Consider the following 27623-nt stretch of genomic DNA (forward strand, 5'->3'; position numbering starts at 1 on the left):
TGAACCAGCTTTGTCCCTTAGGAAAAGCTGTTTTGGAAGCTGCTGTCGTGGGATAGTGCGGGTGATTCCCGTGCCTGCAAGGTTCTATTATGCAAAAAGGAGAAGAAAAAAGGAAAAAAAAAAGCTACAAAGTCGCCTGGTGTTTGAGACAGCTCTGGAGTGTCCCCCAGGAGACGGCGCTGGGGCTCCCGGCTGCAGCAGAGCCCTTTGCATGGACACGGCTCCTGGGAGCTGCGCTCGCCAGTGCTGTGCTGCCAGGATGAATGGGGGTGGCACTCCAGCCGCCCTGACCTGCTGCAGTAGTGAGGTGTCACCAGCACAGAGATATTCAGCCCAGGAGAGATGGAGGCGGCAGGGTGAGCCCTAAACTGCAGCAGCCCCATCACAAAGGTCTGGGGAAACGGCTCCGTCCGTGCCGCTGCGGCAAAGCTCAAGAGGATTTGCTGTGCCCGAGTGTGGAGCACGGAGGAGGATGCTGTGCTGAGCGGGGAGGAGCGGCAAATGCTTTGGGCTGGCGAGAGCACCGGGCTGGGGGCTGCCCTGGCACCCCCACTCCCCTCCCGGGGGACTGAAGGTCATTCCTGCCGTAATGGGACACAGTGCAGATTCGGAGCAGCCTCAGGTAAATAACGTCGGGTCGCGATGTCCCAGTCCTCAGTGCAGTCCTGACCTAACACTGTGGGTCAGCGGTGGCCAACTGCCCCGAGGTCGGATGCGGAAGGAGCAGCGGGGCAGGGCTGGAAGAAATTGCTTGTAAATAGATCGTCTTCCATAATTCTCATGCAACTTTGATGGCCGTGTATTAAAGTTAACCCCAGTGTAAATGAATGAAATACTAACAGTCATGATTAGAATGATTGCTTTTTTTTTTTTTTTTTTTAACATGGAATGATAAATGTGAAATTTGGACACGGGAAGACATTGGGTTGAGGTTTCTATTTTTTTTGACATTGAATTCTGTAATAGAAATTTGTTACTTCATTCCTGTGCATAACTTATTTAATGTACTGTATAAAGGAACCTAAACTGTTACAGATGTATTTAGTTTGTTCTACTCAAAAGTAGTCAATAAAAGGACTATATTCATTGTACAGCTCCCCCTTCCTCCCTCCCAAGGAGCATCGGGGTTTCTGGGGGAATGCTGCCACGCTGTGGCCTCGGCCACGGGAGCTGTGGGGATGAAAACTGCCTCCCTTGCGGCGGTGCTGCTGCTGCAGGTCCTCTGGGGATTTGTTTGATTGATGTTTAAAGATGATCTTTTCTGAGCTGAGCTTTTTTTTAAATTAGAGCACTGAAGAGCCTGCAAGGTGCTGTTGCAGCAGGATGACAGTGACCTGTGTCCCCTGGTCACTGGAGGACGCCCACTGGGCACACCTTTGCCTAATCTGAGGATTTCACTGAAAACACTCATGCCAGTGGTTAAGAAACCCAAAGTTGGGGGTCAAACCAAGCAGGGGTCTGGGGAGGCTGCTGGTGTCCCTTGCAGCAGCTGTGCCAGCAGCTCAGGAATCCTGAAGCCCAGAGCCAGTGCCTGCTGCAGCTCTGCGTGCCCAGAGTGCCCGTCTGGTGTGTGGCTCATGGGGTGGGACACGGCCCTTGGTCTGGCAGCTCCCTGAGTCACCTCCCATCGTGGGAAATTAGCACTGATCAATAATTAGGTAAGTAATTGGGCACTGGGAGGAGGGGTGCCACGTGGACACTGGTCAGGCTCTGTGCTCACCTCGTCCCTGGGAGAGGGGTGTGTTTGCTGTCTGGGTGCCCGAGCCTGCTGTGGGATGGGGTTTGAGGGGGCCCATCTGAGCTGGCACCGCTGGCTGCTGCTCATGCCCCCCGCCCACATCCCCCAAGTTTTCCTGATGCCATCGCTGCAGATCACTCCCGGCATCGGCCAAATCCCCCAAACCCAGCGAGCCCCTGGGAAGCTCCTGCCGGGGCAATGCAAGCACCCCAATCCTGGCACCACCCCCCCCGTGGCCCCACAGTACCAGCGTGGGACGGGGGTGACACAGTGCCAGACAAGTCCAGCAGTTTGTGTGCAGTGTCCCCGGGATGGAGCTGTACCCACTGCCCCTTCAGCCACAGATTAACTACATTTTAATTACTGTACCCGGGGACTGGGGAATAAACAGTCAAATTAATGTTTCTGGGAGCAGTACCCACGGTGAGTAGGAAAAGAGGTTGGAGGGCGGGAGAGGGGGTGGGTACCCGTGGTGGGCCAGGCGAACCCACCGGGTGTCGGGAACAGGCAGGGTGCAAGCACAGTGGTATCTTCTCTGCCAGGAGGCAGTTGCCTGAGGGTATTCCCTGCCCGGCCTCGCTCACCCGTGGTAGCGCTTGCTCCGTGCTGGTCACGCCAGCGCATTCTACAGCAGCTCAGCTGAGGATCCGCTTCTGCAGCGCCACAGGGAAACCCGGAGTGCGACCCCCAACCCAGGTGGGCTTTGCTCTGCTCCAGCCCCTGGGGCTTCCCCGCTCCTCTCATGACTGCCCCCGCGTCAGTATTAATCCAGCTACAAGCTCCTTTTGGCAGCACTGAACCAGGGCCAACTCTGGTTTATGTTAATTGAGCCACAGGATGAAGCAACAGAGCTATGAGCCACGCTCGCCTTCCCCGGGAGGTGCGGAGTGGTTTATTGGGGGGACGTGCAGAGCCATGGGCACAGCTGGGGGAGCACGACTCCAGTCTCAACACCATCGCAATGGCTGCAGCCAGGTCTGGCAGGCCTTGCCAGAAATACTTCATTATCTTTGTTTTCTATAAAACACGATTCACAATCCGTACAAGGTGGCCTGGGTCCCCGGGCAGAGCCACTGCTGACCCCGGGTGGCTCTAGTGTGCCAAGCACAGGGATGCCATCGCTGGGCAGAGCCACATCCCCCAGCCCCTCCCGGGCCCCTGTGGAGCCTCAGCCTGTTGGAAGAGGAGCCGGGGTGGGAGAAGGGCTGAGGGCTGCGGGGATGCAGTGCTCCCCAAGGGGCAGGCTGACACCCCCAAACACAGCGCCCACGAGTGCTGCTGGGGGTGCCCGGCTGCCCCCTGGGCAGCACAAAGATTGTCCTGGTGGGCGGAATAAATAAATTAACATGAACAGAGCAAAAGGGTAAAACACTGCCAGGGACCATGGGCAGGCAGCCTCCGCTGGACCACAGGAGGGGATGAGGGACAGGGAGGTGACGAACGCGAGGGAAGGCGATGGCTGTGCCGAAGGCTCCCCATCCTTCCGCATGCTGATGGTGTCCTGGAAGCAGCTGCCCGGGGTCAGTTGTTGTTCATGATCCACCAGGAGGCTGCGGAGAGAGGGGAAAGGGTCAGGGACACACAGTCTGTGTTAAACAAGGGTAGGGGTGACAGAGATAGGGGATCTGGCCCTGCCTGGGGTTCCCGCAGGTCCCTGGCACCTGGCTCTGAAGCACCCACTGCCTCGGGCTGGGGAGCTCGGCCATGGCATCGCCTGGAGATGGCCGATCTGCTCGAGCTGCGGTGACCGCTGCAGAACAGCACTGGGAACGTGGTCAGTGGGAGCAGCGGCTCAGCAGGAGCACTGCTGGCATGGGATTCAGTCCAAATAGATCTGCGTTCCATGTTATTTTATACAAGACCCAGAAGTGATAGCAAACTAGGGCTTAATTTGGTCTTACCCATCACCAAGCTCTCCCAGTTCCTTACGTCTTGGTCAGATTTCTACAAGTACCCTGGGGAACGGGCGTTTTCCCTGAGCTGGTCTCTCCCCTGCCTCAGCACCACAGAGCTATAAAATGAAAGTGGGCCGCAGCCACTGGAGGGCCAGTGCTTTGGAGAGGGGGCTCAGGTGAGGTATAACGAGGCATTGGGTGTATTCAAGACAGGGCTCAGCAGATCTGCTGCCCGGGAAGTGCCCATCGCTGCTCAGCTGTCCCCAGGCAGGGGAGAGGCACCGCAGCGCTGCCAGCACACACAGTCAAACCTGCCGGGGGAAACGGGTCTCCCTCTGCTTCAAAAAAACACAATTTAGGTAACTCCCAAACCAATTTTCTCCTCTGGAGGGAGTCAAGGCACCTGTTCCCTGCACTTCTCCCACTCTCTGCAGAACACCCGGAGCAGCAGCGTGGGACTGTGGGGGTCCCGCAGTCCCCCCAGGATGGCCCCATGGCCCCCCTCACCTGGGAAGAGCATGGTGGTCAGCAGCTCCGGGGACTCCAGCAAGCTGATGATGGACCGCTGGAAAGTCTTGCTGCAGCTGGACTGCAAGTGGCTGCAAAACAGCGTGCAGGGTCAGGAGGGTGCAGGGGTTGTGCGTGCCTCGCGGTTGTAGGAGAGCACGGGGACCCCCACCCACGCATGGGGGGACAGGACTGCTTTTGCACCACTCGGCGCAGGACATCCACTCCTGCCCCACATCCCTTATCGGGGTGTTCACCCCCATCTCCACTGCAAACAGCCCCAGGGGCACACTGGGCTGAGCGGCCTCAGCAGCAGGACGGGCTGCACAAGGAGGGGGAGCAGTGGGGTCCCCTTTCAGCCCCCCCACCCAGAGCATCCGCACCCAGCCCCGCACAAGGAAAGACTCCAACCTTCTCCACGAAGTCACGTCCTGCCAGAACTCGTAAAGGATGAAGCAGGCCTCGTCCGTCAGCTTGCAGGCGGACACGCTGCGGGGACAGGAGCGACCCTGAGACGGGGCCCGGCAAGCTGCCATAGCACAGCCACACAGGACTCGCCAGCTCCGTGAGCGAGGGGCACAGGACTGCACATGAGCCTCACCACGAGGCTTTCAAAGAGCAGTTTGGATGCACCCACAATTTGTGGCTGCTGGGGCCAGCACATGGCTCCAGGGGATCCCAAACCCAAATCCTTCGTGCTTCACAGTTCCTGCAGCCAGGCAGCAGAGGAGCTTTACAGCTATTAAACTGGTCCTTGCTGCTGCCCAGAAAGCAGCAAGTTCAGTGTTTTATTAAGTGTTTCTCAGCACATCCCTAGCACTGCAGCACACAGCCTGACGAAGGAGCTCGTCCTTCCAGCCCTCTGGAGTAGGTGTGTGTCACCCCGTACCCCTCACACACAGCAAAACTGAGGCACAAGTGCAAGAAGCTGAGACCACAGCATAAAACTGCATCTCACTGCCGCCCAAAGTGATGCCGTTTCACCTTGGCTTCTTACACTCCCTCCTGCCAGAGAAAGAGGATGGGGCTTTCTCCCATCCATGGGAAGATGGAGGGAGGTGAGAGAGCAAGGCTCAGGGTACAGGGCCGGGGGAACCATCTGCACTTGGCTGCAGCATCATTAATTCCAGCTGAGGATGAATGTTTCCTCCAGCTGCTGCTAAGGGCTGCAGGAAGGGACCAAGCCCTGGGCAGGGGGAGAGCAAAGCAAGTCACCCAGCAGCTCGGAGGCTGTGTCCCCCTGCGCGGGGGCCACAACACGCTTTGCAATTCCCTGGCATGAACCAGGACAGCGGAGCCTCCCCAGGCTTTGCTCCAGCTTTCCACTCAGATGGAGAGCCTGCCCATGCAATGCTACCCAGTTGTCTACACTAATAGTTCTTCTGACAGAAAAGCCCATCAATTCCAATGAAAAAAATACCATTCTCTCCGCCACACGTGTCAAAACAAGTATATTCCTTTTGTTTGGACTGAAAATGCAATTTTGTGCTATTGGAACTGAAGAGCTAAAAAACAACACTTTAAATGGGAACAGAATGAACATTTCCCACTGAAAGCGGCCTGAAATCTCCCGTGGGAGAAGGCAAGCACCTCTCACAGAGCAGCTGTGCAGTGTCCAGAGGCACGCTGGCAGTGGCACATCATTGGAGTCAGACCCAGGCTCCATCCTCAGCTCTGTTTGGAGCCCCGGAGCGGTGCTGGGGGGCAGAGCCTTGGTGTCACGCAGGGGTTAGCTTCAGGTGTTCACGGCTGCTTCCCAGCAGCACTACACACACTACACATGAAGCAATGCTCTGGCATGAACTCTCCCTTTGACTTTTCCTCTATTACTTTCAAGTCCTTCAGTGCTGGAGGAATGCATGCACTCGCTTATGTGTGCAGGCCACAGACATTCCCACCAGTGTAAAACCCACCCTGCTCCTTGCCAGACACTGACAAGCGGTTCTTGCCGGGAGTACCTGCAGCAGGAGATGGGACAGGACTGAAGGCAGAGGCACTGATGCAGCTGTGACACTATCTCATCCTCTCTGAAAGGCCAAACTTCTGTGTGCCGAGCCCACCCTTGCACTGACCAGCACACAAAATACTCCACAAAAAAACCTTTTTGTCCCCCAAGGGTGCCATGTTAAAAGCCCTTTTTTGGGTGAGCCACACCACAACCAACCCTGCCGCCTGACGCACTTACTGCAGGCAGCTGCTCTGCCCAGCGGTGACCTCCGTGTAGGACCTGAACGCCTGGCGAAACTCCTCAATGCCGCTTGTCGCCACCGAGATCTGCCTCTTCGCCACTAGGATGTGCTGTGAAGGGACAACAGAGAACGGCATCAGGGACTAATCAGCCCCTCCTGCCCTCCCTACTCCCACCTGCTGCGGGACAAGGCAGTGCGGGACAAGCACAGCGCCACAGGGGAAGCCGCAAGAAGGGGCTGGCACCACAATGCTGGGGACACCACCAACATAAAGTGGCTTCATCCTACCTGGGCAGGTTGCCTTTACAATAAGGACCGCACCAACAGGAGATGCTCCATCCCCCGGTGGCAGGGTCCTGCTTTGGGGCTGCTGCAGTTCCCTGTGTCCTTCACCCAGTAGAAAGGGGCCTCGGGACCCTTCCACAGGGGCTCTGCGTGGTCTGTGGGCGCTCGGCGCAAATCTGGGTGATTTGGGCACTCACAAGCAGAGTGTTGCCTTCCTCTGGGCTGGCCAGGGGCACTGCCCGGGGCTTTCATGGACCTGACAGAGCTGCATTTGCCCTGTGGATGGTCCCATGCCCAGCTCACAGCTCTGACTCTCCTCCCGCTGCATCGCCGGGCAGCAGACCCCCCGCCACACCAAAGCCAGCAGCTCACCCAGGTGACTCCAGTCTCAAGGCACAGGGGCTGTGCAAGCACACATGTGTGTGCAAAAGAGGGAATCTGTGCACACCTGCAAACAAGGAGCAGGACAGGGACTTACTGCATCTCTTCCTTTGCACATCGCTTCCTCCTTCAGCGGCTCCAGGCGTGGGCTCTGCATTTAACAGCACAGGAAAAATCATCGTTACTGGGAGAACTTTGCGACAAGATAAAATGTAGCAGTGACCCACAACCCAGCCCAGCTCAGCGTGACAGATGGGTACTGCTCTGGGGACATTCCTTTGGGTACCTGGGGGAGAACAGGGATGCGCCGTGCACACCTGTGGGGCTCAGTGGGTCCGGACTGACTTGCCAGATCAGTACGGGCCATGGAGAAGCCAGGGGAGGGTCAGCAGAGCTGAGAGGAGAAGGGGGGCTGTGGACACAGCCAGGGCTGAGCAGCTTTGCAAGCCTGGGCCTGGGGAATGGGTGGAGCTCTGTAACGATGCCAGGACCGAATATCAGGGCTGTTGGCACAGGGAGACATCCCAGGACCGACCTGGCCAGTGCCGAGCTGTGGGGCAGCCCCCAGCCCGCCTCCCCTCTGCCACACACCTTGCACTCCAGCTTCTCGATGAGCTGCTGGAGCCTATTGATCTGTGCCATCCACTGGCTGTTGTCTTCAACACAAACGCCTGCACGAGGAAGGGCAGGGAGATGTCACCAAAAAAGCTTGCTTTTGTCACTTGAAAAGCTTGCTCAAGACCCAGAAAACTACAAAAAGCTTCTAAACCTCTAGTTTAAACCATAAAATTTATTTTTCTCCTGAAATTTTTCCCACTGCTCAAAAAATAAAACATCCCACAGAAGCTCCTGCTGGCATCTGTGTGCAGTGGTCCAGGCTGCGTTCCAGACAAGCCCCCGCTGACCCTTGCTGCTGTTCCCACACCCTCTCCAGACTCCAGTGGGGCAGAGACACCAACCCAAGGGATGGCCAGGCTGCAGATACCTGTCGTTAGCATCCCGGAATAGGGGTCCGTTGGAGACAGACAGACATTTTTCTGTCCTCTGCGCCCACATCGTCTCCCCGACTTCAGGCCAACCGAGGTCTCAGATTTCTTTATGTCCTTTCTGAAAGAGTAAAATGCAGAAGGAGGGGTTGAAGTCATTCACTATACGGGTCAGCTTCACAGCGGGCTTCGAAAGGGCAGATCCTGCTCCCAGATGTCCCTCCCAGGGGGACCCGTGAGTCCTGCCCCCCACAACCAGTGGCGTGGAGAGGGGAAGCCCCAGCATGTCCCACCCCATTACCTCTCCCGTCCTGCCTGTTCCTCCATGGTGTCAACAGCACATTCGAGCGAGGCCTGCAGGGACTGCAGCTGGTGCATGGTTTCCCGCAGCAGGAAACGGGTCAGGAACTGCTCCATCTTCGAGGAGGTCTCGTACCTCTGTGAGGAAGGGGAGAGGATCTGTCAGATGCCTCCAGCGCTGCGCTGGTGGAGCAGAGCCGCATCTGGAAGGGGTTTGCCCTTAAATAAACCCAACGGGGTGGATTCCAATCAAATTTTTAGCTATTGTAGGTACGATGACACTGTTGGACAAAAGCATCCTCTGGGTGCACACCTGTGAGGCCACAACAGGGAATGCACAGCACGACCCCCTCCATCCCAGCCCCAGCACCCACAGCCCCCAGGAGCTGTGGAGGACCACAGATGGACGCTCCCAAGCTGCAAGGTAAAGGCCACTTGCAGAAACAGCCCCCAGCTTCGAGGAGGGCTCCGGGGCAGGCAGAGCATCCCTTGCTGCACCCAACAGTTCACACACTGCTCTGCTTGCACCAGGGCTCTTGGGACAAGGCTGGCGGGGCTGAGAGCCTGCAGCTGCCCCCCAGGCGCAGACAGCCCCTTCCAGGGAGCACCCCACCACTTGGAGGGCAGGGCAGCGGGCTGGTTTCATGCCCTGTCTCCCTGGGAAGACAGCACCACACCTCTCTGCTCCGATCGGAAAAGATCCCTCCTGAATTTCTGATGTGTGCTTGCACTTGGGGCCAACCCACAGCCTGTCCCCATGTCACCCATCAAGCATGAGTGACAGCCCCTGCCAGCCCCAGCCTATCTGCCCTACGGTGCTGGAGGGGTATCCGGTAGGAACACGGGGCTGTGTGCCTTTTACTCACCACCCTTCTTCCTGGTCTGATGTGCAACATGCACACCATTGGGCGTTAGTGCTGGGAGCATGTAAAGGCGGGTCCAGGGGCGGCACACAAATAAGTGCTAGGGAGAGTGAAAGGGTCACCGTGCATCCCGGCAAGAACACAAACTGGCCTGGAGGGCACTCAAACAGTGGGTCAGGATGCGCACCATGCCCCAAGGAGCACGTCCAAGAAGCAGAGAGCTGGGGAAGTACCTGGACACACACACAGGCGCCCCAAATTCCATCCTTTGCTAGCTGTGACCACAGATCCTCTAGGGCAAAAATCTGGGTACACTGAACAGCTGCTTCCCAGAACACGACTCCTTTCCACACGCTATGGGCTCCGCTGACAGCAGCATTCCCTGGAGCCTGCTCCAACCTCTACTTTTTCGTCCAGTTTTCACTTGCTTCCTTAAAACCACCTGGAGTTTTGTCCTTGCACTGTTAGACACCCAAGGGCCTGGAGAAAACCTCAGGCCCCCAAGGATGCAGACGAAGTACCCAAGGAGGGATGCTCAGCGAGGCAGGGAGCAAGGAGACAGGAAGAAAGGCTGAGGCACGTACCCAGAGATAGACACTTCCGGGGCAGGCACAGTTGGCCTCCGCTGGGGCTGAGCCACGGTCTCCCTTGCAGAGCAGGTACCTGTGCCTGATTTGCTCCCGTGTGACTCCTCTTGTTCCACTGCAGGGTGAGGCTCTTCCTCCCTTCCGGGCGTCCCTCAGGAGTGCCAGTCATGCCAAAGCCTGCAGTTGTCATAGACAATGGCAGCAGCTTCACCCGGTCAGGCTCTGCAGGCCAGAAGCAGCCCAAGTTTGTGCTAAGGACCATATTGCTGCATCCCTGCAGTGCAGGCAGGCCATGGGAGACCCAGTGGCATGATACTACCACTGAAAGCACGGCAGGCTTCGCCGTAGCACCCAGGACTGACCCACTCAAGCACAGCATTATCGAGGACTCAGCACAGAAAATCCATGGGGCCACCTCTTCTTCTGTGGGCTGAAAGCTCTCTGGGAGGAACAGCCAGTGCTCATGGCCAACTCCCCATCTTGCACCTCCACCAACAGGGAAAAGTTGGCAGAGGTGCTTTTTGAGAGCTTTGGGGTGCCAGCCCTGCACATGGCTAACATGGGGTTCTTCTCCCTCTGCACCTACGGCAGTCACTGGTCTGGCCATGCAGTTAGGGGCAGGAGTGTCCCATGTCACCTCTGCCTGCCCGGGCCAGACCTGGAGGAAGGCTACCTATCACCTCAGGGTGGCTAGCAGCTTCATCTCTAGCTACCTGCACAGCTTGCTGATGGACAGCCCCAACAACCCCTCAGTGCTGAAGACCTTGAAGAACGTGACAGTGATCCAGCTGAAGAAGCAATGCTGCTCTGTCTCCATGGACTATGAAGGAGACCTCCATGACCAAGGTTACTATCACCCAGCCAGATTTCAGACTCCCTGATGGGCGCTGGATAACCCTGGACATGGAATGGTTCTGCTGCCCAGAGCTGCTCTTCCAACTGAAGCTACTCCACCAAAGCTCCCCAGGGCTCCACCACTTGGCCTTGCAGAGCCTCCAGATGGTACCCGACCACACCAGGACGGACGCGGTGGGTAACATCGTGCTGTAAGGGGGCTCCTCAATGTTTCCTGGCTTTCCTGAGAGGATGTGCTTAGAGTTAAACACACTGTTCCACAGCACAGGCTGCAAGATTCAGGTCCTGGTGAGCCCAGAGAGAGGCACAGCAGCACGGGGGGAAGGCTCAGTGGCTCACGTCACTCACATCCTTCCAGCACGCATGGATGGCAAAGGGCAAGTACCAGGAGTATGGTACATGAGCAAGGTATTTCAGTAGGCAGATGACGACTATGCATTCAAACCATCCCACTAGCGGGGCACAGCTCCTGCTGCAGAAGCAGTGCCTCCGAAACACTGCCTTGCTCCACGCAGAGCTGCAGTGGCGGTGGCGACCGAGGGCCAGCTCCTGCACTGCTGCAGGAGTGCGAAGTTGATTCAAATGCTCCAGAAGTAAACTGCTTTTCATTTACACTCTGGGTTATTTCAGTGCCTATCCAGCATCACTCCAGTAAGTCTGTGCCCGATCAGGCCAGCAACACAACTGTGGCTCATGCTGTGAATTCAGGCCGTGCCGACTGTCTGGGTACAGCCAGTTTACAGCCCAGCACTGACACTCCAGGCTGGAGGCTGTGCATGTCCAGAGCACTGCAGCAAAGCTGTCCTCTTTGAATGCACTGTCTGCAGCTGCCAGCACAGGGAATGGGGCTGTTCCAGGAGGCAGAAAAGCTCCTTCCAGCAGTCAGCACAGCAGGACCCCCAAGGTCTGCAGGGAGCCACAGGGGTGGGAGGAAGGACCTGGGGAGGAGAAGGCGCCTGCACTGCAGCAACTTTACTATGGGAGGTGATTTCTGATCTTGGCACCAAAGCAGCTCAGCACTGGGTAGTACGAGCCAGTGAAAACCAGAGAACTGAGTTCACTCTTTGCAATTCTGGTATAAAGGTCAGTTGATGCTTCACGGAGCCGGTTCAGCTCGCTGAATGGGCAGAAAAGCACTCACTTGCCTTTGCTGCTGCTTTAGTGAACTCACTTAGCTTAGCAGATGATTAGAAAAGGATGAGAGTTGCAAGGAGGAAGCAGCTGGGAAGCACTGCCCAGCTGTCACAGCAGACTCTTTTCCCTATGGCCAGCTCCCATGCCCAGTTCCTCAGGGGACAAAGAAACCATAGGACATCACCGTGGGCATTAAGAGAGACAGGACTGGCAGTGGGAGGTCAAGGAAGGAGTCTCCACATCATGCAGGAGGGCTGGTTGCTCCACAGGAGCATCCACCAGGAGAGGTCAACCCCTTTCCTTGACAAGACGAGGAGACAGACTGGACCAGAGCCACCTCTGCCTTCCCCATGGTGCCCTCATATGCACCCAAGGCTGCAGCACAGACCAGGAGCCAGGCTGCCTTCACTCCCCCAAGCACCGTGAACTCCCTCTTTCACATCCAAAATAGACTCCAGCAATGCTACCACACTATTCAGGTCAAATATTTCCAATTCCTACTGTGTTTCTCTCCAACACATGGGAGAACCGAGGATTTTGAATTGCAGCAGCTCTCCACAAAAGCATATGGACATAACCCTTCTGATGCTGGTGCCAAAAATTGGTTGAGGGGGCACAGTGGGGAAGGTCTTGAGCCCCACATGGTTTTCTGGTTCCTCTGCACCACAGCCAAGCCACCAGCCCAGTCCCAGAGCTGTGTCTGCCTAGGGCTGCTGGCGTGGCTGCAGCTGACCAGGAGGGGAAACGAAGGGGAGAGAGTGTTCATCTACCAAAGCACTGCTCTGGGCTCATGCTGGAGCGGGCAAAGGACAGCCACAGCCACCCCCCACACCCCACCACCACCTGGGCGAGCAGAGCCTTCTGCCCAGCCACCACATTACCGATGGGTCTTCATCCATGCTTGAAAGCGAATCTTGTTTTTCTGCCAGAGGAAGAGAACAGCAGCGAAGCCAATGCGGATGTGGGAAGCTGAGCTCCAGCTCAGCATTTCCAGGCTTTCCCCAGTCAAACATCCCACCTGCACCCACAAGCCTTCCTCCCCCATGGCCGCAGAAGACGGAGAGCACAGGGCTGGGGAGCCCAGGCAGGGACTCTGCTGCTCCCCCTGCCCGCTCCTTCACCTCCTCACTCCCAAGGGCACAAAGATACCCTGCCAGTGCCGCTCCTCTGCGCTTGCCAGCCCAGACACACATCCCCTGCTTACAGGGGAACAACCAACGCTCAAACCTCCCCAGGACGAGCCTCAGAAAGGTGAAGAATACTAATTGACTGAGTCCCCACTGGGGTGCAGCAGAAAGGATACATTATTCATCCACCGCATGGCCGGGCACAGTCCATTTCATTTCAGGAGTTGGTCCAAATCCAAACAGTGTCACCTCTCTTTCTGCACAGAGGGCACTTCCCAGGACAAGCAGCCTCCACAGCCGTGTGGACCCGCTTAACGAGGGGTGCTCCCATCTCTGCTGCATCCTCCCCAGCCCCCCGCTGGGGCTGGCTGCGGCCCCCACAGCCTTCGCATATGGATGCTTCCCCTTGCACGGGGGCCGGATGCTTCTCCCCAACTGCATTGCTCCCCTTCGAAGGGCCAAGTGCTGGGAGAAGCCCCGGCGTCAAGCCAGTCTCCCAGCACTCCCCATCCTCTCAACCTTCATCCTGAGGATGGCCTAATCCTGCTCTCCTTTGTGGATGATGTCGCTGGATGGACTTTATTGCAGGAGCAGACAGCTGCTCACGCAGACATCGTGCCATGGCTGCAGGGGGCACTTTCAGCCTGCCCTGAGCTCCGCAGTTCACCCCAGTGCAGTCCTTACACCCCAAACATGCAGGCACAGGCACCTGCCTGAGATGGCACCCCCCCAAAACTCAACTACCAGCCCAAGGCACGCCATGCTCAGAGGAGACTCAGCCCTGAAGCTCACCATGCAGAGGGCTCCCCATCCTCCCGATGCCAGCACGCCCCAGCCCACCTTACAAGGGCAAAGCAGGATCCCACGTGGACATGTCAGTGTTTTAGGTGAGCATTGCACATGACGAGCCAGCTGCCTCCTGTCTCTCGCCTCGTCAAACACAGCACGCCCAGGGGAACACGCCGAAGAGAAGGATAGAAATAACCATTTCTCAAGAGAGCCTCAAATGCTGTTTCACCCTTCTGCATTGACTTGGAAAACTTCACGCCAAGGGAGGGAATCAATTAAAAAATGCACCTTCCCTTCAGTTCAGCTGCCCGGCCCCCTTTACACTCCTCAATTTGGGGCAAACAAGCAAAACCCTCGTCAGGTGTTGCACCACACAGTTCAAACCCCTCTGTAAATAGAGGCTCAATAAAAACATGTTCTGTCTCACTCAGCACAGAATTTTCTGCAAAGACTCTTGGAAAGGAGTCACGGAGGAAATAATGCAGCAAGCACGAGACAAGGCTTTTCGGTCATGTACTGGTATTTCAGCTCCATTGACCCAGATGAAAATCCCAAAGTTGCCAAGAGCTGCCATAATTACGCTTTTGAGAGGTTTTATTAGTTTCTTATGATGATAGTTAAGCTTGGGACAGAATGGTGATCGCATTATTTCTGCCAAAGAAGAAATATGAGCGCCTGACTTGGCGAGGTATTTATGGGCTAGTGTGCAGCGTCTGCAAACTGAAGAATGGAGAGATTTTAGCATATAGGTACCCTGTGAGAAACATCAGTCTGTTCCCCAAGGTATTTCCACATCTTACTTCTTACTCTGACGCTGTTATATTGCAAACGCAAAGTTTAGCCACAAGATAAGCTGTAGTTAGTATACTACAGCATAGCTATCAAGTTATATTTTACAAATGGAAGTAGGAATGACAGAATTTGGAGAAAAAAAACCTCTTTTCTTGAAAAGACAGCTTTTCCTTACCATGTTTTACCAACCCAGTGAGGAAGGATGGGAGCATAGGAACACCTAATCATTTGGTTTCCTCCTGCCAACCTGTGGATCTGTAACAAAAACCACGAGCAGGTTTGCTGCTCACACATACACTATTTCCTCCAGTAATTGCAGTCACTTACACAGTGAGACGGATGAACCCAGCTCACATTTCCTATGCTTTATCACAGTGTTTATCCTGCAGTCAACCACGTGCATGACAGGCAGCGTTATCGAGGAGCCTGCCAGCAAGGAGACAGCCGCTGAAACACGCCATTGATCCACGCCGGGTACCCTGGCCCGCATTGACCACGACAACACACACGGAGGTGGGAATCCTCAATATCAAAAAAGGCTTTCAGCAGTACTGCTTCAAACCACAGCTCCCAAACACAGAGCCACAGCATATTCCCTCTGAGCTTTGGTTTCCCCTCTCTCTCTCCTCCCTGTAGCTCACTGCCCTGGCATGGTCTGAACAAGCCAAGCACATCTCCCAGGCTCTGCTTTTGTTATACTAACAAAGCAGCTCACGCTCTCTGTCTATTTTCCTTCTTGTAAAGTGGGCTCATATTTACGTGAGCCTATTTACAGCTGCAGGTAAGTACCTGGAGGATGCAGGGGTGAGCATGCCTGTGGCAGGTAAAGTAAAATCTACCAGAGATGGACCATGCCCTTACCAAGAGATGTAGTGGTCCAACGGGTGAGACCCAGCTCAAGTCAGAGATCCCCTTCTCCTTCTTCTACCTAGTCCGGGTACCACTGCCTCCTCAGGAGTCACACAAAGCTCTCTTAAATACAGTCTGGGGAGAAATGGGCAGGGACTGAAGATCCTTCAACATCTGTTGACTCCACAGTCCTGCACTGAAAGCAGAGCTTTATGGTGAGGGCCATGGAGCAGGCAGACCTCTTCCAATTTGCTCAGCGCACAGCGTGGCTGCACCTCCAGCAAAAGCAGCTCCCCAGGATGAAGTTTCATTCAGCTCTTCCAGGAAGGTTGTTTCTCTGACAAACTGGGGCTCTCAGCCCTGGTGGCATTAGAGGTGTTTGAATCAACAGAAATAAAGGACAGACACGTAATATGGGAAATCTCTGTTCTCTGCCCCCTCCCCTGGCTCAGAGAGGTGTGAGCTTTGGCTAAAATCCAACCTAATAAACCCACTAATCCCGTAATAACCCAAGATCAAGTCCCGTTCTGGAAATATAAATGTGGGAATACATTCAGGTCACAGCAGGTAAGAATGCAGCATTTATCATCTCTGCCAGCCTCAGAGCCTCAACAGCGGCAGATTTCCCACAGCACTGCAAGAGCCCTGACCACAGGGTTGGAGCATTGCCCTCTCCTGCCTTCGCCCCAGCTCAGAGCCCAGTGGACCAGGGAAGCACAGGGAGGTACTCCCCAGGAGAGTCAGTATCTGCTTCAGGGCACCCAGGAACTCAGGGCTGGATCAGAGCACCCGGATCAGTGTAGACCTCAGCTGGGTGAGAGCAGTGCTGTGAACATCGGGCTGTCCTGGCACCCTGCCGGGCAGATCCAAGAAGTGGTGGGAAAGCAAGTCCACAAAAATCTTTTTCAACAGGGAAAACCTGCTTCTCTTTTCCAGGGAACACCTGTGGCACCAGAAACTATTAAGTGAATGAATGCCTCATGCCAATACCGTGAAGCAGAGAGTAACTGCGCTGTCCTTTGGAGAAATGCATGAATACACAAATTTATTACCCCCAAAAAAAATAAAACAGAAAAGAACTGAAATAAAGCATAGCTCTCTGAAGGGGATTCATTCTCTCCCTCTGGACTTGCATTTAATAACTGTGAAGGGGGCCAGGCAGTTGAAACAAAGAGAAAATGCATTTTCAAGTGATTCCCTCTCCTGGCATGAAATTTCTCAACGCACAGGGAGATGCTGCTGAGGCTGGATCTGGCCAGAGGAAAACTGAAAGAGAGGGCAAGATCGTGACTGACACTAGAGGCACAAACACCACTTTGATGACTCTGCAGAGCTGACAGCAGGACCAGTCCCTCTTTGCTTCTCTGCCTGTCAATAGGTCAGTGGACGGTGTGCATGTGGATGATGTCCTTCATCTGCTTCTTACCAAGCATCGAACCACCACATCAAAGGGAACAAAAGGGCCATCTCTTCCCATGGCTGTAAAACAGCTTTAACCCCAAGCACACAGCTAAACCATTTAATACATTTCAGATGCAAAGGGGACTGCTGGTCCCCAAGGAGGGTCCCTTCCAGTAATGCCCACTGCTCTTTCGCAGCTATATTTAGCCTGCAATGCTGTGCACTGCAGAACTCTGCTTTCCGACACAGAGACAGGGGGGCTCACAAAGCAGGAGGCTGCTTGCTCCAATTAGCAGCCTCCAATCTGCCTCCCATCAGCAGAAGCTGCAGGGAGAGGGAGAGCATTCACTGCAGGGATGAACTCGGCACAAGGCTGAGAGTCAATGAATTTCACCATTTCCTACCTTCTCCAAGTGCCTCGCTGTTTCCCAAAGCGGCCCTCCTGCCGCAGTGGCTCCTGGTCCCTCTCCAGCAGCCAGTTTTTGTCACTGTGAGCACAGGCTTTGCTGAGCAGAAGCTGCTGGGGTCGGTCCAGAGCTGGCTCGACCCCAGAGTTCCCATTTCACACTACACTACTCTGTGGAAAAGACCTTGCTTTGGCTCAGAGACACGACATATACGTTATCAGCAATGCTCCCAGAAACAGTGTCCCCAGGCAGGACCCTGAAAGTAATCTGCAAAGAGCTGTTGAAACAGCTGCTGCCAGAGTATTACAAGGAAGAGGACGTCTCCAGAGCACAAAAGCACTAGCCCTTCTTCTCCAGCCCCACACGGCTACCCCTCATCCAGGCATGCTGCAGGCTGTGCTTCTGTGGCACAAACTGCACGTGGAGACAACTGAAGCACACACTGGCAACTCCATTGATCTGGGAGGTACCACATTTGCTGCCTCTGACACTTAAGTTAAACACTAAGCAAGCGGCTAAGATCACCACAGCTTCTGTTATGCACCTGCCTGCCCCACCACCCTCCCACAGCCCCATCCTTACCAGCTTGGTTTTGTCCATGGCTGCCAGGACTGCAGAGTTGAGAGCCTCCAGGGCAGAAAGCACGTTCCTGTATTCTCCAAGATATGTTGAGAAATAATCTGAAGCAGGAGAGAAGACCATGGTGAGCTTGCTGACAACCTCTATCTCTGCCTCCCTTGCGCCTGCTGCTTCCCACACACAGCCCACCACTGCAGGGGGAAATTTGTGTTCCTCTCCATAGCCATGCTCCCACCTAGACTGACATGAAGAGTCCTTCCCTATCCCCAGGGGAAAAAGCATCCCCATCCCCTTGGGAAAAGCACGGCTGCCCTCTGTGTTGGGATTCAGGCAGAGGGACTGGCAATGCCACTTGACCGCCCAACCTGCCCAGGTCAGATGTGCACAAAGCACCACTGTAGACCTAAGAGAGAGGAAGCCCTCCGAGGCAGGAATATCACCCTACTTACCGCACAATTTCTCCGTGTCCACATTACTGCAAGAAATAGAAAAAACAAGCTCTTGTTAGATGGTGGGTCTGGTTCAGGAGAAACAGTTGTGGTGAGCAGGGTCTTGAGCCCCCAGTGGATTTATTGCTCCTCCCGTGTATTTTCAAAAGCCTTATTAGAAAAATAAAAAGCTGCACAAGTTTAGAGCCAGCAGTTCAGGAGCCATGCCCAGCACCTGCAGCACCCAGGCAGGACTGCAGAGCATCACCTCTCCTTCAGGGGCTGAAGGAGTAAGCAAAGCTGCTCTACCAACATCTGCTGGAGTGTGCTGGGAAAGTGTCTGCGAGAGCAGGATGGGGCCGGGGGAAAGGTCAGGGGAGGCAGGCCCCTGGGCTAGCAGCCCCATGTCTGAGCCCGGGAGCTGACAAGCCCCAGAAACTGTTTCTTCAACACAACCTCTTCCCCCAAAGGTGCAAAGAATTCAGCCAGGGCTCCCTCCTCCTGTCTCCCTTGACCTCAGCCCAGGTCCCGCCTCATGGCTGCCCCATGGCACCAGGTCCCCTCCTCTCCTATCAGCCCCATGGGTGCCCTCGGAGGCTCCTCCTCTTCCCTGCCTTCAGAGCCCAGGTGATGTGGGGCTGCCTTCAGGCTCCCAAGGCAGGGGGCTGGATGGCTTCACAGCCCATGAGAGGGGCTGTGCCTGCTGTGAAGGCCATTAAAGCAGGGATCTGAGTCCAAAAACCCTGGAGGCAGGGGCCAGCTCCTCCACCCCTTTTCAGTAAGGGAGAGCACTGCACTGGGGAATCAATGCTGGCACCCCTGCAGGGCCGGGACAGGTCCCTCCTGGTGCTAATAAAGGCACTGCTGGAGTGGAGAGGGAGGAAGAGATGTCCAGAAACAGCCACATGGTTTTGGAACAAGATGTCAAACAGAACCATAGGTTCACATGAAGCTGATGGATGCACTCAGGTAGCCAAAGCCACAGAGGCAGAGCTGCTTGTGATGCCTGGCATCACCTGCAGAGCCTGCAGAGAAATGCCCCAAGATAACATTTATTCAAATCAGCCTCCACTCAAGAAATTCTGCCGTCTCAAAATCCCCTAAATGATTACAACCATTTTTAATCCTGATTGGGAAAGTGGAAGAGAGCACGAAAGAGAGTTTTTTAAATGTTTAAGTGCTGTCACATGTGGAAGAACCAGTGATACCTGGAGTTTGCTAGGCTCCAAGTGCAAGGACAGCTGCAGTGCCACTGCCCAGGGGGAAGTCAAACCATGGCCACATCACCCTGCCCTCCAGCTGACACTGCTCACAGGGCAAAGGGGCAAAAACACCCCAAAGTAAAATCAGAGGAGAGAGTGTGGGAAGTGTCCAAAATGCCATGCCAAGAGCAAGTGTAATAATTTCAGCAAAATCTTACTACAGCTTTTCCCCCAAACATTAAAGGGTGACTTCTGTGTCTCTCCACCGGGCTTCCACTTCGTGTACTTTACTAATAGGCAGTGATTCAAATCATGAAAATATTTTGGTGTGAGACGTCATTGCAGACCCACGGCTGTGGGACTGCAGACCCCTCTGTTTAGCTAATTGCATCAGGCGCCTTCTTAGGCAATCGAGATGGGCAGTTTTAGGATGAGATTTGACTCATCTATTTTAAACACCTACCGCAGGAGCTGATTAAGGCAGGGCTCTGGCGCACTGTCCTGGCACTGCAGACATTTTTTAAAGTGGATAAAAAACACCCAAAAACTGTGTCCCTTGAGACACAATACAGACAATCAGCAAAACCACAGCCCCCTCTTCCACCAACTCCACTCCATGAACCTTTGCTGATCCTATCTGAGCAGCTTCCATGCATCCAACCACAGCTCTGCTAGACAGACTGGGGTTTGAAGCACATATTTAAATTGGAAAAACGTCTTGCTCCTTAATCTTTCCATGTATTTCCAAAAGCTGCCTGGAGCCTGCAGAGCTGATGCATTGCCACAAGAGACTTGGCACCACAGCATCCATGGCATTGCCTGTTAGACCCATGCCCCAGAGTAATAACTGCAGCCACTGGTTCCCATCCAAGAGATAGGTGAAATTCACACAAGAGGGGACGTGGACATGAGATGATAACAAAATACACAGTGAAACACCTAGTGCATACCTTGCCCAGGTGTTTGCATCTGTTCCCAGTGAGAACCTGAGGCTGGGACTGGTTTTACCAGAAAGAAGAAGGAGCCACCAGCTCAACCCACTGCCCCGATCCCCACCTCAGCTCTAGCGAGCAGGTGTCCAAGTGACAAAGAGCTACTATCAACACCAACCCTATGGCTTCTAAGGAGAGCCCAGAGATTATTAATAACTCTATCTTGTCTGTTTGCTGCTGATCAATCACTAAAACATTGATCAATTAAACATCGAACCAATCACCAAGATCTTGTGGCAAAAATCAACCCTCTGGGAGTTGTCCAGTGGAAGATCTGCTCCCTTCCCAACGCAGCCTGCTCTGTCAACAACCCTGCATGTCCACCTCTTCCCACACTCCGCATCCTGCAGCAGCCCCTTGGGGCACAGTTAGGGACAGGACAGACAGCAGCAAGCAAATTGTAGGACCGGTGGTGCCATTTTCATGCAACCAGAAGCTACTTCATACCAGAAACCAGGAGGAACCAGTCAAGAACCTGCATGTCAAATCCCAACCCATTTTGCAGGGCTGCAATGGAGCAGCAGGCTTCCCTCTGCTCCTCTCTCTGCCGTCCTCTCTTCCCACTTCAAGAGAAGAGCCATCCTCTGCCTCCAAAGCACTCATCCTGAGACTCTCCACATAGCGTATTTTGACTGTGCTCAAACCACTGATTAACTGTAATTAAGCTTGAAGTGATGAAGGATCTTGTCATCATTATGCTGTTGGGATTTTGTCAGAATGCGCCTGGAATTTATGCAAGAAAACAGCAATCAGCTTCAGCAAAGCAGATGGGAATTCTTTTGTTTTTATCATTTATCATGTTGGGAACCTCTGCAGCCATCGCAGAAAATCAGTTCTGTTTTACCTCAAACCAGGACAGGTTTCCAAACCCCTCCAGTGTGATCCAGAGTATTTCAGTCACTCTCCATCATTCAAAGACTGGCAGACGCTGCAGCTCAGTCTCTGACTAAAGAGAGGGGAGGAAAGTTCAGACAAGTCCCTTCTTCCACAAAACCCAGAGGTGTGTGGTTACTTCCACTAGGAGTTTTTAAAAACCACCAGGTCAGCACTCCCACCTCTTTCACTTGTGGCTCAAGGTCAGAGACAACGGGCTCTGGGCAGTCTATACCCAATTCCTGCCACCACCATCTGACCGCTCTCATGCCAAGGAGGATTTGCCATACCTTTCTACATTTTCCAGACGGATGCAGGACAGAAAGACACACAAGGTCCACGCAACACTTCCCTGGGCAGGTTGCATAGTCTCACGCCAGAGGGCAGTAGGCATGCGACCTTTGCAACACTACAACGTTCAGTCCAAAGCACTTTGTAACCAACTCTGCACTAAGTTGTCCCCATGAGACCCTGGGATCTGCTGTCATCCCACCTGGCTGGGCTGCAGACGGACACACGGCTGCTCAGAGAGCAAACTGCACTGTGCATCTCCCAAGATGCTTCTGCAGCGATAGAACTTTTTCATCCCTTCAAAAACATTTGTCTCTTCTCACCCAGACATTTCAGTGGATGAAAATGCCCTTTTCCAGGAAGATCAATCTTTCTGTTCTGCACCAGTGCCAGAGCTGGCGTGGAGCTTTCTGACAAGTTAAAGAAAACACTGGACCTAGTTGTTGTACCAAATTATTGCAATAAAGACTTGAATTTAGTTTCAACATCATTTTTTAAATGCCAAAGAATTAGAGCAAGGAAATATTTTAAAGCCAAAATGGAACAATTTTCAGAAATGCGGAACAAAAAAAAAAAAAAAAAAGCCTTGTGGGGAAAAAAAATCTGAACCAAACCCAACAGAGGTGCCTGATACACAGGCCATGGCACTCCACCTGAGCACCAGGCAGATGGGAGGCGGAGCAAAGATGGGATGGGAAGCATGGGGAGAAAAGGAGGGTGTGATGCCATGGGCTCTCTGGAGGAAGAACAAGCAATGTATGAGACCTCTGAAATATTCATCTTCCCAGATGTCAGCTTTGGGACCCAGGGGAGCAGCTGCAGGTTCGCAGTGATGGGTGAGGGTCAGGATGTGTCTGGGCAGTGCTCCATTACCCAGACACAGAGAGTGCCTGGGTATAAGGGTCTGTGTTACCGTCCCTCCTTAGGTCAGGCTGGTATTGACAGAGAAACACAAGTTTCAGCCTAGACCTGATGAACACAGCACCCTTGTGGCCAAATCCACCCATTGGATTAAGGGTGAAACCTTCCCACCATCAGAAAAGCTATGGGATGTGAAAGAAGCACATCAGATATGTTTGTAGAGCCTGTAGTTGCTTTCCAGCTTTGTAATACTTTGAGTATTGCCTCAGGTAATAACTCTTGAATCTGGCAGCAAATTTCAGCCAGCTCTCAAAAACATTAAGTTCCTGCAAGTGCAAGGCAAGCAGGCAGCCCGGAGGAGAGGGGCTGTCCAGCCCGCCGGCCAAGGGGACAGCAGGGCACCAGCATAGCCCTTACAGGACACCAGAGACTGTACAAAGGAACAAGCCCCCCTGCACACCCCAAAAACAAATGCCAGAAAGTCCAGCTCTACACACAGAGACCTCTACGAGGTCCAGCATGCTGAAGACTGCTTGAGTTCCATAACCTGCCGCTATGCAGTGGGCAAGCGGTCCCTGGGCAGCCCCTGGGGACAGATGGGGTCATGCCTTCCTAGGTACAGGCCTGTCCCTCCAAGCCCCTCACCCCAGCAGGCACGTGGCTCTGGGTCAGGATCAGAACACTCCAGCAGACGCAGCATTGCCCCACGTTGTTTGCAAGGGGCAGGATGCCTCTTACCAGACAACAAACTGAGCTCCATGCTCCCTCTCTAGGAGGTCCCACCTCTTCCTCCTCCAGGAGCTGAGGATTAAGCTGAAGAAATCACATACAGTTCCCTGCTGCCACCTCCCACGTCACATCCCAATCCCACCTGCTCACACTGAAGCTGCCCTGTGCACTGATCCTGTGCATGTGGACCATGTCCCAGCCACGGACAGAAACAAGAACTACACCTGCAAAGGCTGCAGGGCTGGACTTTCCCTTCTGCTCTTGCAGAAATGAGGGCATCCTCGCAGGGCTGGAGGGACAGTGTCTCCTATGTTTGCTTGAAGTCTCTGAACCCAAGAATTTGGAAACCAGCTCCGTTCGCAGGGTCCCTTCTGCTCTTCATGGGAGAAGGAGATCAAAGACCCAACAGTCATGCCCTGCTAATAGATGTCATCAGCTCAATGCTGCAACTGTCACGTTGTCATAGCTACCACATCGTCATTACGGGTAACGAGTTATAGAGTACCGCCGCAGCTAGGGTCACACATGGCTCTTGGAGACAGCTAGCTTGCACGGGGCCCTTCGGTCAGTCCTGCTTATCTGCTCTGGACAGATGGAAGAACGGGGTGGACTAGATGACCTTTAAAGGTCCCTTTCAATTCAAACTATTCTATGACTCTAAGAAGCCCGAAAGTGATGGTAAACCAGGAGATCTCCACCATTCAGTTAAGGGCATGGTTAAAACTCTCTGCTTTGCTGCAACCTATGTTTCCCAGCAGTATTGCATAGGGAGTGACTCCAAGGCCACCCCAAGATGGAGCAAGAGGAAAGGAGCATTTGCAGAGGAAAGGGAATGGCTCACTGCTGACCCCCTGGGACCACACCCCAAAGAAACAAGTATTTTCAAGAGACACCTCCTGCTGCCCACATCCAACAAGCCTAACTGGCAGGGACGGGCATCAACGGGCAGCCAGGTTTAAAAGAAAGCAGCACCAGGGGCTGCACACACCAGCCCACTTCTCTGCCCCATCACTGAAGCAGGAGCATTCACTAAAGCTACCACCTCGACACTCAGCAGGAGTCAATCATCCCAACTCCCCCAGTCCTGAGTGGGTGATGTGGGGACCTGCAGCCAGGGACCACTGAGTATCTGCTGTCGTGGCTCAGTGGCATTTGGTGGCTGTCGGCAACTCAGTGTGGCACAGGCCCTCCATGCCACTGCGCTGGCTCCCTGCAAGGCCCTGGGACCAGCATGTGAAGCTAAGGCTGCTCCAAGTTTACCTCTCCCTGGTGGGGGCCTGCTCAGACACTGCACTGGCCAGGGGCATCAGAGAGGTGCAAGAGATGCTTGCTGAGGTGCCAGGCACACGAAGCAGAGCCGAGCACGCCACCTGAGACCAGGAAGAAGCTACAGCCACCTTCTCCCCCAGCAGCACTCCTCCATTTGAGCAGGCAGCCCCCAGACACGCAATTTTTCAAGGGCCAGTTTTTCTTAGTGACAAAATACGTTCATTCACGGCAGCCAGCAGGGCAGAGGGACCACAGCAGTATCTGAAAGACTGGGATGAGAAACCCAGCAGAGCCAAACGGACTCCTTTAGATAGCACTAGCCAAGAGGAGACCAGGGTTGAGTGCAATTACTTCTCCTGTTCTTTGGGGGTTTCTTTTTTTAAAAGTAGCTGGCCTAAATTCACAGCTACACTCAGAAGGCCCACTTCGGGTGGAAAGCAGCTCTTACGTAAGTGAAAAGCAGTTCCCTGTATCAGCAGTGGCAAAGTCTGCGACTTTGCACAGTCTGTGCATCGTCCTCACTCCACCACATGCTCCTCCTGCAGACACAACCTGCTCTAGAGAGCTGTATATTTCTGGAATACATTTTTCAAACTAACGTAATGTAATTTTAAATGGATAGTTGCTTTTACAGAGCTACAGTAAATCTGATAACGACTGTTCTCAAAATGTCTGGCTTCTCTCTTCACCAGTGCTCATAGCTGATGTTCAATGGGTTTTAACATCAGCGTGTTACAAGAGGTAGGTTTATCTCACCCTGACTATTTATCGCACCCGCCTCCAAACATCCTCCATCTACAGTTAAGCAGTTTTATATTCTCCTTCATCTCCCCTCCTCTGTGCCACCACAGTACTTACTCTGAATGACGCCTGTCAATGCCACTGAACAACTCCCACAGCTCCTCCGAGCTCAGGATCCCATCAGCGAAATAGTTCTTGAACTCCTCAAAAGACAGCTTCCCATCATCTGCATTTAAATAAAAGGGAAGAATAATTATATATCTGCTGAAAGAAGCGCGCAGGCCCCAGCGATCCTCCCAGCAGCCTCACTACCAGGAGCGTGGGACGGTTGGGCGTGTTGTGCATAATAATTAGAGCAGATATCTCATTGAAAGCATGTCCCACCAGTCCCCATGAAAAACCCAGGACTACTGGCAAGCAGGGCCACTGCTGCTAGAATTTCAGGTGGGAATTTCAGCCCCTTCCAAGAAGCCCCTCTGCAATGCTTTCAGAAACACATGCAGACACTCTGTACTTAGATGACTGTCCAAGCACAGAGTCCATTACAAACAGCACAGTAAAGACCATCAGGTTTTTATGGAAAGAGAATTTCTCCATTGACTCAAGAGCTTTTTCCTTCATCTCTGTGGAGGACTTCAGTTCCTGGGCTGCATTTTGATGTGCAACAAAAGTGGTTCCTGGAGCCTGCAAACTACGAAGAAGAGTACCCTAAGAGGGGCTAGGAAGGCTCCAAGAATCAACTTAGGATTTTGGACTTCTTGGTTTATGGGTGCCAGGTTAAAAACTGGGTAGCAGACCCTAACTCTTAAATGCTGGGGGTTTCAGTAGGCATCCAGAAACAGGACCACCCAACTGGGGCACCTGTAAAACCCTGGACTGAGCACAGAGACTGAATCAATCCTGCAAGGGACAGAGCAGAAGCCTGATGGCCCCTGGGCAGCCTGCTGCACAGCTTGCTTTGTCTTCCCTTCTCACTGCTGACAGTGCAGAGGAGAGATTGTGTGCATACAGGCAGGAGAAGGGCTTGGAAGGGGTTCTGTCCTCCATAGTGCATGGACAGTGAATTAGGGGAGCCACCTTCCCCGGCTCCTGGCCAGGCCCTTTGCTCCTGCGCCTTTTCCTCCAGGAGAAGCAGAAAAGCGTTTTTCTTGCAGGCAGCGAGTTGCTTGCCCTTATCCTCCTTCACTCTTTCAGCCAAACCTCCCAGCAGGGACAGGCTGTGCTGCTTCGCCCAGACCTGGGCAGGAAGCGGGAGGCAGCGGCAGGAACAAAGCACTCACCGTTCTTGTCGGCTCGTCGGAAAATCTGCAAGAGAAAATACAAGAGGGTTTAGTGAGGGAATAGGGAGAGCAGCATGGCTGAATAGCAAGGCTGGTGGCACCCAGCACTGCCACCACAGGAAAACCCTCCTGGAGCCCAGGGAGCAGTGGAGAAGCCCTGGCTGCCAGGGCTGCCCAGGCCAGCGCTGCACAGGCTGCTCCAGGGAAATTCCCCTTTGCAAACGATTAAAAGCATTTCTCGCCTCCAATGCACAAAGCTCTCAGTACAGCCGCCACCGCCAGAGTGAGTCCAGCACTCATACCGAGCATCATTTAGAGAACACAGAGGGAAACAAAGTAGAAAGGGCCTCCTTGTGATGGAAGGTGTTTAATTTTTCAGACCCTATAAATGAAAGAACATTAAGCACAAAACCACTCCATAACAGGAGTACTTTGTGCATCACCGCTGACACTTCAGCAGTCTGCAGCGAGGAGCAGCTCTTGTCCTGCACTTTGTAATCGCCCTTCACAACAATCCTTCCTGCGACACCTTGACATGCACACACACCGTAATTAATAATTAATGAATCAATTAATCTGTAACTAATTCTGCCACAGAGCACAGTTGGAGAGCTGCTCCAATTCAGGGTCTCAATCCAGGCTCCCAACCACGAGGCTTCTGCCCATGACCCAGGAGAAAGCTGGGGCTTCTTATCCCTGCCTGGCTCCTCTTTCATCAATAATTATCGGAAGGTCTGGGGCCGACTCCGGTGAGGAATAGCATAATTTCTGAAGCCTGGGAACATCTTTCTAGACCAAATAGTATGAGGTTTTGGCCAGCAAATCCTAAGAGAGCAAATGACAGAAAGTTGCATGTGTGGTAACTTTCTTGATGAAGAAATCTGAAGGTCTGAAGAAAGATCAGGAATGAAAAAGGACAGGAAAAGGGGAAAGCAGACTTTGTTATATTCTTTTCCACACACCTGCAAAGTGGAAACCGCTGATAAAACCACCCCCAGACAAGCTTTGTTCCCTGCCGCAGGAAGACGCATTGCTGCCAGCTGCCCCCTCCGCCCCCAGCTCCCTTCTGCAGCGCTCCCTGACGGCTTTGCTGCACGTTTTGAGGGCACAAGCCCACATCTAGCCACTGAAATGTCCCTGAAAAATTGCTTTGAGGCAAAGAAACAGCCGCCCAGAGAAACCTCCGCTGCTCACTCCTGAGGAAGCTGCTGGCTTGCAACTGGGTAGAGGCTTTTCTGATGCTGGTCCCAGCAGGGAGCTCCCTGGTCCTTCCCCACAACTGAAGGCAGGAGC

General features: G+C 53.8%; 1 protein-coding gene across 1 annotated transcript in view; it reads right to left on the reverse strand.

Annotated features, from left to right (window-relative positions):
* Window positions 1-3259: 3259 nt before the first annotated feature.
* NECAB3 (N-terminal EF-hand calcium binding protein 3) overlaps window positions 3260-27623 on the reverse strand; it is a 32278-nt gene continuing 7914 nt past the window's right edge. The window contains exons 3-14 of the mRNA XM_009892112.1: window positions 26331-26355; window positions 25168-25276; window positions 18114-18139; window positions 17668-17765; window positions 8283-8419; window positions 7981-8102; window positions 7587-7666; window positions 7093-7146; window positions 6326-6438; window positions 4552-4629; window positions 4141-4232; window positions 3260-3288 (exon numbers count right to left, since the gene is read on the reverse strand). Of these exons, the coding sequence (XP_009890414.1) occupies window positions 3260-3288; window positions 4141-4232; window positions 4552-4629; window positions 6326-6438; window positions 7093-7146; window positions 7587-7666; window positions 7981-8102; window positions 8283-8419; window positions 17668-17765; window positions 18114-18139; window positions 25168-25276; window positions 26331-26355 (963 nt within the window). The remainder of the gene's footprint in view (window positions 3289-4140; window positions 4233-4551; window positions 4630-6325; window positions 6439-7092; window positions 7147-7586; window positions 7667-7980; window positions 8103-8282; window positions 8420-17667; window positions 17766-18113; window positions 18140-25167; window positions 25277-26330; window positions 26356-27623) is intronic.

This window comes from Charadrius vociferus, unplaced genomic scaffold (assembly GCF_000708025.1).
Source record: "Charadrius vociferus isolate BGI_N301 unplaced genomic scaffold, ASM70802v2 scaffold409, whole genome shotgun sequence".
Taxonomy (NCBI): Eukaryota; Metazoa; Chordata; class Aves; order Charadriiformes; family Charadriidae; genus Charadrius; species Charadrius vociferus.